Genomic DNA, 9,254 nt, shown 5'->3' with positions numbered 1-9,254 from the left:
TTACAGGGTTTTTTGTTTGTTTCGGTTTTGGTTTTTGAGACAGGGTCTTGCTATGTAGTGCAGGCTGGCCTTTAACTCGCTATGAAGCCTGGGCTGGCCTCAAACTCACGGCAATCCTCCTGCTTCAGCCTCTAGAGTGCTGGGATTACAGACATGTGCCACCACACCCGGCTTAGTCTTCAAAGAACTAACAAAGCTAACATATCCTAGGGACAGTGCCATTATTCAGGTCATCTCATAACCACCCATGCTGAGCTTCTTGCCTCCCTCTCCCCACCAAGTTCTGGGAGGCTGCATGTGGTGGGGGAAGCCTGGCCCAGAGACACTCAGGTAGCTGTGCTGGCTGTCTAGGGATGAGGAGAGCTGCTGGCTCTGCTCCCTTTGTTCAGACTCAGGGCTCAGGCAGCAGCAGGTGTGGGTGGCCCGGGGGAGGTAGTGACAGCTTCAGTGCTCACACGGGCTTTGCAGGTGACAGCTGGGACTTCAGGGCCCTGCCAGGAGAGGTGTTAATAGACTCCATGATGCCCCAGCTAATGGGCTTCCCTGGCGGAGAAGGGCCCCATCGAGAAACAGTCCAAGTCAAAGCTAAGCAGTTCTCGGAGCTAAGTGTAGCCTCCAGGTGGGGTAAAGCTTTGGTGCCAGAGCTGCTGAATGACTTCCAGCAGACCTGTTTCTCTCCAAGCCTGTTTTCTCATCTGTAAATGCACAAAGTGGCCTTGATTATCTTTATGAGCTCCGGGCCCCGGAACGGCACTACCCCAGGACGAAGTTCTAGAGTCTCCCTAGAGTTTAGGTTCCTTGCTCCTCTGGGACCCTTGACCTTTCTCATTTATAACAGTTGCCATCCAAATTCAACCGTACCCTGGAGGCTCCAAGAACAGAAAGTCAAGGTGAACAGATGCAATAGAAAAATTATTTATTGATAAGGTAAGGGGTGGCTCTTGCTGGTTGGTGCCTCCCGGGCCCTGGCCAAGGGATTGCCACCACTCTGCTCTTCCCTCCGGCATTTAAAGGCAGAAAATCTGTCCACACTTTACCTTTAATGACCTTAAGGGGGAAGTGCCCCAGTGGGATAGGAAATCACAGAATTCAATCTCAGGAATAACACTTCTAGGCCCTTGCTTTTAAGCACTTAAGGGCAAAGTGGAACAGCGCGGGAGGTAAGAGTCGGAACTTTTTCTGAAGTCTGGAAGCAGGACCTCCGAGTCCTTACCTTTAAAAATGTCTTAAAGGCGAGGCATGTACGGAGTACAACGGAGGTCCTCTCTGTCCAGGACTACAAAGCACTGTTCCAGTTACCGTTTTTAGAATTTCTTTACAGAAGTGACCAAGCATTGAGAAAAGAAAACTACCTTTCAGGACTATTTTCCTTCCTGACTTGCCCACCAGCCGGCCAAGCTGCCGGCGCGAAACCCCTGTCCACCCCTTCCACTCGCCCGGGTGGCGGGCCATCCGGAACACTTGGTGGCGCCGCCAGCCACGCCCACCTACCCCGCCCCCGTGGTCACCCCAGAGCATCCTGGGAGTTTTTGGTTTCCTAGACGGCCTCTACAAAGGAAGCCGGTTGGGGGCGGGGCGGGGCCTGCGGAGGGCGCGGTGGCCATGGCGACCGCAGTGGCCATGGCGACCGCGGCTCAGAGTACTGAGAGGTCGTGACACGACCTGGAGCGTTGTTTGAAGAACTTGGCGTTGCGCGGCACCAGGTTGGCGAGGAAGCGTTTGGCCTTCTTGGTGAGGCTCTCGCGGCGCGCAGGCGGCGCAGGGCCCTCGGGGCTGCCAGACTCTGGCCGCTGGCCCCCGGCCCGGCCCCGGCCCCGCCTCAGCCTGATCTGGCGCACCGCGCCCTCGAAGAGCTCCCGCGTGTTGTGGTGCAGCGCGGCCGACGTCTCGATGTGCTTGCAGCCCAGCGTCCCGGCCAAGTGGCGGCCTTCTGCAGGAAAGGACAGGTTCAGAGTGGGACTGTGCAGGTCTCCAGAGCGCAGTGGAAAGGGGGTGGAAAGGGGCTGGGATCCGGAGCAAGAACCACGGAGGGATACTATGGTGGGGGGTGGAGTGCGAGGTGGAGGGTGCAAAGGACCTTGGAGAGGAAGGGAGGGCACGCAAGAAGGGATTCCTAGGGCTCTAGGTGTGAGGTATTGGGGCTCTGGCCCTAAGCCTGGGAGCTAAATGCAAGTGAGTTGGTGCACCAGTGAGTGTAAGAGGACTTTAAGGAGCCAAGGTGACCTGGAAGTCACCTGGAGAATGAAAGTTGGAATAGGCTCAGGATACACACCCTCCAGTGACACTTCCCGGGACCGAGCCAGGTCACTTTTGTTTCCCACGAGGATGACAGGTAGGTCATGATGGGGCCTCCCAGCCCGTAGCCGAAATAAAGTCTCTGGAACTTTGGAGAAGCTTCGTCGATCGGTGACTGAGAAGACGATGAGAAAGGCGTCCCCCGTCTGAAGGCAGTGGTCCCGCAGCCACCCCCCTGCGTCCCCCTGTAGATGAGCAGAGAGCCGTGGAATGTTAGGACTAGAGGGATAGGTTACCCTGTCTAGGGCCGCATCTCAAAGATGAGGAATCCAACTGAGGGAGGAGTCTCCTGCTTAGGACAGCAGTTAGTTAACGGCAGAATCTCCACACCCAGTGTGTTTGTGGAGGTGGAAGTTAATGTGAGCCCTGCATGGGCAGGGGGGTCTTGGGGACATAGGATCCTAGACGAGATTAGCCATCCTATGCTTCAGCTCTTGATTCAGAAAAGGATGCTTTCAAGAATACATAATTTGGCCTCTCATTTCTACATAGCAACCTTATGTGCAAATGTTCAGAAGTCCTTACTTTTTTCCCCTTTCTGATTACTCCAGAGCCCTGAGCTCTTGTCACACAGACACTTCCAGGCTGAAGAATTTATCGATGGGGTCAGTTTCTGAGTGTCTGGCCTGGCTTGAAGCTGTCAAATTCAGATCCTGACTTTCCCCTGGGTCAGAAGATCCTGGAAAAAGTGGCTCTTTCGGCCATGGGCCATGTGATTACATATTAGTGTGGGCCTTTGTTCTCAGAGATGGTGCAAATAAAAGGTCAGTTTCCAGTACATGTTGAAACCAGGATCTGGCATCCCACTAGCCTTCAACCAGACTGCCTTTTCCCACATCTCCCAGCCTCACCTGCTTGCAGCCACATCTTAGTCCTCACCTGTTCCCAGATGTCATAAACAACTAAAGTCACTTCCTCTTTATCCACCATGATGCGTCTCTCATAGGTGTCTTCTGTCGGGAAACAGAGGGAATAAAGCCCATTAGGATGTTCCCCAACACTCGTGGGACCTGGTAACCAGGAACACCTCAGATCCCAGCACCAGAGAACCCCTCCAGGGAGTCTGCCACAGAAAGCAGTGGAGAAGCTTCTCTTTGGTTCTTTCCTCCAAGGGCTGCTCATGCCAGGAGCACACCGGTCCCTGAGTCCACTCAGCCCCTGCAGGGGTTCCCCAAATACCTGCATTCTCCGGTTCATGAGCACTGTCTCCCTGGAGACCGCCAAAAGTGCCTGCTAGGGTGCTCTTGCCTACACCGCTCTCCCCCACCAGCATGACCTTGAAGACTTCATCCTTTTGGGGAGGGGCTGCCTCTCCGGAGCCCAAGGAATCAGAAGAGCCAGAGGATGAGCCCTGAGGTGGCCAGTCAAGTTCATCTACAGCCTGGGCCCGCCGAAGCTGGTGCTTGTAGGGTAGAGGCATACTGCCTCTTCGTCTGGGGGCTCCAGGGATAGGGGGTGGCCCGCTTCGGTCCAACCCTGCTAACAGTTTCTCTGGCTTCTTCAGAAGTATGGCATCTGCTTCTAGAGGGCAAAGAAAAGGAAGCCATGAGTAGGATGTGCCCTGCCATCGGCAGAGGGCTTATGTCAGGCAGCTCCAGTGTCAGAGGCCCAGCCACACCCTGTTAACCATGACCTAGAAGAAACTGAGAATCTTTGGCCCAACCTCTTTTGAAGTCCCCCAGAAACCTGAGCAGTGAAACTCCAAGGAGCTGACATAATGGCTTCCCTATTGTGGCCCTAACCATAACCTGTTCAAGGCATGCCCCATGCAGGGGAGGTACCTGTGCGCAGGTCCACAACTCACTCAAACTTAACACTGACACAGGCACACCCCAGGCTAGGCCTCTGGCCCTCGGGGTGGGGGGAGGCTTCCTTCCCTCTACCTTGGGGCCCTGCCTCCTCCTGTTTCTGCATTGGCAACCCCCAGGCTGAGGAGGGGCCCAAGGGATGAGAAGCTGCTGCCCAGGTTCTGTGGAGTAGGTACAAGCAGAGGCAAAAACTTTGTGGGGAGCCTGTTCCAAGGCTCTGTAAGATGATTTGTGTGTTGTTCTTCGTAGGTGGATGGGTGTGTGAGAGGCTGCTTCCCCCAGCACATGGTTGTGTGTGAGAGTCTTTCTGCATCCCTGGCTGTCCCTGAGTGAAAGAGATTATTATGTTTGGGAGAGGTAGAGGTGAAGAGAGACTGTGCGTGTGTGTGTGTGTGTGTGTGTGTGTGCGCGCGTGTGTGCGTGCGCGTGTGCGAATGTGTGTGCTGGGGGAGGGTGACAATGCATGGTCAGAGTAACCAGAGGGGGAACAATCAGACACAACAAAGGGGGATGGAGAGAGGCTGGAAATAGCTCAGGATCAATATTTGGCTGGCAGCCAGAGCCTCCAAGAGCCAGAAGAAACCCTTACGACAGGTCCCCAGGGTAGCCCCCTACTCGTGATTCCCAGGCTTGTGGGCTGGCCCTTCCTTCCCCCGCTTCCCTCCTGTCTATCCCAGCCTATTATGAATGAGGCTGACCTAGGGGCCATGAACCAGTTTCTCAGAGCTCTGGAGTGATGGGGGAGGGGACATTTGGGCAGGTCTTCTCCCCTCACCACAGCCCAGCCCCAGTGCTTAGGAGAGCCAGGTCTTCTCTACTTCCTGACTGGCTTTTCCTCTCTTGCTGATTGAACCCCTAGTTCTGACCTTCCCACCAAAGCATCAGCTCTTGCTCCTATAGTTTCAGCCAGAACCTGCTCAGGTTAGCTCTCACCTGGTGTGGGTGTCCCTGGTGGGGAGGCCTGGTGGCTGCCGGAGGGACAAAGTGCTGTGGTTTCTGTGTCCATGTCCATATCCATGTCGGTGTCAGGGTCTGTGTGCATCTGTGTGTGTTTCGAGCGCAGCCCAGCAGCTCCCAGCACCGGCTCCCTCACTCGGCAGCACTGTCAGCTTTTCCCTTTAAATACCACCCCCCTTACGCCCTCCCCCAGGCACCTGGGGGAATGTCCCGCCCCCTGATGAGGTCACATATGCTAATGAGCAGTGATGTCAGCGGGATTCCCTCCTTCGGCCCCCTCCCTTTATTTGTGTCATTTCCCTCTGGGAGCACACTCATTGAGGAGTCTGGCTAAGGCTGGACAGAACAAAGTCAGGGGCAGAAGAGACTGGCTTTCAGAGAGGGGTTTGGGGGGCTTCGGGGTAAGGGAGCTAAGGATAGCAGGAGGTGAAGTGCTGGGAAGGGCAGTCTTTTTCTTAGGGGGCCAGAACTATGCCTCATTTGTCTCTGTTTCTAATCCCCTATCCCAGCACCACCAGAGAGTGGATGCTCCGTGGCTGAAAAGAGGGATGAGAGCATAAAGACCAAAAGCTGATCTGAAAGACAGAGAAATAAGCCAAAGAGTTGCAGGGGGAGCAGACAGCCACCTTACCGCTCTTCCACCCTCCCTCTGGGTCAAGAGCCACAAAAGTACCCATTTCCCAACCTCTCCCTAAACAGGTGGGGGCCCCAAGGAAGATGCTTCGTTTAGGCAGCTTCATTTGCCACTTCGGAACTGGAGGGTACAAACCTCTGTGGGGACACCTTTACCCTCTCTTCCTCTACCAGGCCCAGCCGGGCAGTGTAAATCAAGCAGGAGAAATGGAAGAGGTGAAGCTGGCTTGCAGTGAGATGTTTGGGTAGGCCATTCCTTACTGCTCCTTTTCTGCCCAGTTCTTTTTGTCTTTGGGTTCCCACTCTTATTATTTATTTTTGCAATACTTGGGGTTGAATCCAGAGCCTTTGCACTGAGCTGCATCTCCAGTCCCCTTTTAAAAAGCTGAGTCAGGGGCTGGGGTTTTAGCTCAGCGGTTCTGCTGCCTGCTTTGCAAACATAAGGACCCGAGTTCGATACCCAGTACAAAAAAAAAAAAATAAAGAAAATCTGAGTCAGGTTCTTACTAAATTTCTAAATCGCTGGGTTCAAACTTGTGAACCTCTGACCTCACCCACCCAGAGTACTGGGATTACAGGTGTGGACCACTACACCCAAAAAGTGCCACTTTTGTCTTCCTCCTTCTAGACACCCTCAAGTATCAAATATACTCTGATTTCTTCTTCCCCCTTTACCCTGTTTGCCAGGTACTGAGCCAGGCATTTTTCTGCATTATTTCCTTTTCATGCCTCTAAGGCTCAGGGTGGTAGGTGGGTGGCCTGTCCCTAAAGCAATTGTGTGGAAGTCACCAGAATGCCCACCCAGACCTTTCCGAGGCCAGTTTGTTTTTTCATTTCTACACTATGCTGGTTTCATTGTCTTATATATTGTCTTTTATTGGGAACAATCTATTTTTCCATCCTCACCAGACTATTCCAAAGAAAGAGACAAATAGTAATCTTGGGAATAATGTGCAGTGACACTATCTGGAGGTGGGCTACAGGGCAGGATCTAGTCTAGAGGAAGCAAAAAGGACTCCTCAGCAGCTAAAATATGTACTTGCTCATTAGATAGATTCTTCAGTTAATTACAGCCTAGTTATTCTCATTTTATTCACAATTTTTGTATCCATGTTTGTTCCTGTAGTAACAGATCAGAAGCACATTTAGAGCAGCAAGTGATTCTTATAGTCTAGTAGCAAGAGAGGCAACCATTTTTCCTTTTTTTATGGTGGAGATCCAATGAAAGATCTTGTGCTAGGCATGTGTCCTAATACTGAGCTGAAACCTCAATGACCTCCAACCCCAAAAGAAGCATTTAAACAGGGTAGACCTGGTCTAAGGCAGTGGTGGCAAACCTATGGCACGTGTGCCACAGCAGGCTGTTCGTATCTTTGTTTCGTTTTTTTTTTTTGGTACCGGGGATCGAACTTGGGAGCTAAATTCCCGGCCCTAGGCTGTTCGTATCTTGACCTCTAAAAGGTTCGACATCACTGGTCTAACGTCATTTAGCATACGGACAAGTAGTACTGCCCATCCCAACAGTTATAGCTTCTGAAGACATTGGTTCATAGAAGCCATGTTTTTATGAATTATCCTCAGCTATTTAGAAAATTTTATATTAGACTGCAGATCTGCTGAAGATTAGTGTAAAATTATAGAATGATTTCCTCCCAAAATAAGCTTTTTTGTTGTTGCTTTTTTGGTACCGGGAATCAAACTCGAGTCCTTGCACTTGCACAGCAGGTGACGAAACCACTGAGCTAAATCCCAGCCCCTCAAAATGAGCTCTTTTTGAAAGTTTTGCTGTGGTGCTGGGGATTAAACCCAGGGTCTTGCACATGCTACACAAGTGCTGTAGGGCTGAGCTACATCCACAGATCATTTTATTTTATTTTAAATTTTATTTTGAAGGGCCGGGGATTTAGCTCAGTGGTTCTGCAGCCTGCCTTGCAAGCTCAAGGTCCCGAGTTCGATCCCCGGTACCAAAAAAAAAAATGTATTTTGAGATAGGGTCTCGGTATGTAGCTCAGGCTGGTCTTGAACTCACTGTGTAGCCAAGGCTGCCCTTGAACTCACCGAAATCCTCCTGCCTCAGGCTCCCAAGTCCTGGGATTACACATGCACCACCACGCCTGACAAGATCTTTTTATTTTGAGGCAGGGTCTCACTAAGTTCCTCAGGCTGGACTCAAACTCATTGTTCTCTTGACTCAGTTTCCCTTGAAGCTGGGAACACAGGTATGAGACACTGTCCTGGAGTGAGTTTTATATTATAAAGGAGCAAGATCTATGTAGCTGGAAAACTCACCTGAGTAGTTGGATTCATTTCTATGTGTGTTGTTTTTTTTTTTTTTTGGTACTGGGGATCGAACTTGGGACCTTGTGGTTGCGAGGCAGGCACCAGAACCACTGAGCTAAATCCCTGGCCCTGGATTCATTTCTATGATACCAGGTAAGAATAATCAGTGGCTGCAGATGCCAGCAAGAGTTTTCTTTTCTTTTTCCAGTACCTGGGATCAAAACCAGCAATAGTTGCCTTGCAAGCGCAAGGGCCCAAGTTCGATCCCCGGTACCAAAAAGAAAAAAAACAAAAGCAAAAAAAGCCCTAGCAACAGTTAAGTTTTCTACTGTGACTTTTGGCTCCCTCAGTTCAGCCCTAGGCCACAGAAGCAGGCTGGGTTTTGCTCTGAGCAACCTCTTCCCTCCTGCTAGTAAGAGGGGGCTGGAAATGGTCTTCCACTGAGCACTTGCCCATGACCAGGCACCCTGTGGAATAGTGGAATAAGGATATCTGGAACCAAACCAAGCCAAGTCTGAATCCTGAACCTAGGAAAGGGGGTTGAGACGGCCCATAGCAGAGCTCTGCAGTGTTCTTAACTACCGGTGAGAAAGGATCCAGCACAGCAGGCACCCAGCTCAGGCTGTGGTGCTTCCATAGCTTAAGGTTGTATGGCTGGTGGTCTCTTCTCCTTCCAGCAAGGCCTAGAGCCTTGTTCAGGTCGATTTTGTGCTTTAAGGACTGTTATCTCAGACTCAAATCCACAGTTTGATCCTCATCTGCTGGAACATCCTGCCTCACTAAGAGCCTTGACAGAGGCCCTCCCCAAGACAAGGCACCTTGGAGAGCAGCGTCAATCTTGACAGGATTTTGAGGTGCCTCAGGCTAGAATTTGAATGTGGAATATGCCCAGCAGTCCCTTGCTCCTGGGTCTATTGGAAGGTAGGACCTAGGGGTTTTAGATCTTTGGGGGAATGCCCTCAAAGGGAACCATGGGACCCTAGTCTCTCTTGGCTTCATTCTGCATTAGGTGAATGGTTCTGCCAGCCTTGACCTCCTGCCATAATGTGATGCCCTGTGTCCATCAGACGCCTGGGTCAACAGGGCCTGTCCATCACGAACTGAAAGCTCCAAAGCTGACGAAAAGAAGCCTTTTAAGTTGATTATCTCTACTACTCCTTACAGTGACAGAAAGCTAACACCTTGTTTTTTTTCCCTTGGGCCTCAGTGAAAGTAAACTTGTGTGCCCCAATTCCCCCCTCACTTGGGCAGAAGCCTCTGTCTTAGCTTCCCTGTGCTGCC

The 9,254-nt window shown here is 51.6% G+C and overlaps 1 protein-coding gene across 1 annotated transcript; it reads right to left on the bottom strand.

Annotated features, from left to right (window-relative positions):
• Nucleotides 1-901: 901 nt before the first annotated feature.
• Rem2 (RRAD and GEM like GTPase 2) lies at nt 902-5,254 on the bottom strand. Its single transcript, XM_004864195.3, has 5 exons — nt 5,037-5,254; nt 3,475-3,816; nt 3,175-3,248; nt 2,273-2,480; nt 902-1,930 (listed from the first exon to the last, which is right to left on the bottom strand). Exons 1-5 carry the CDS (start codon nt 5,143-5,145, stop codon nt 1,635-1,637), a joined length of 1,029 nt encoding a protein of 342 aa, XP_004864252.1. The 5' UTR covers nt 5,146-5,254; the 3' UTR covers nt 902-1,634.
• Nucleotides 5,255-9,254: the final 4,000 nt, after the last annotated feature.

This window comes from Heterocephalus glaber, unplaced genomic scaffold, assembly GCF_053883595.1.
Source record: "Heterocephalus glaber isolate CG9 unplaced genomic scaffold, H.glaber_assembly_v1.0 deba00001662, whole genome shotgun sequence".
NCBI classification, from domain to species: Eukaryota; Metazoa; Chordata; class Mammalia; order Rodentia; family Bathyergidae; genus Heterocephalus; species Heterocephalus glaber.
The sequence above is the reverse complement of the archived record's forward strand: the minus strand, read 5'-3'. Positions and strand labels throughout refer to the sequence as shown.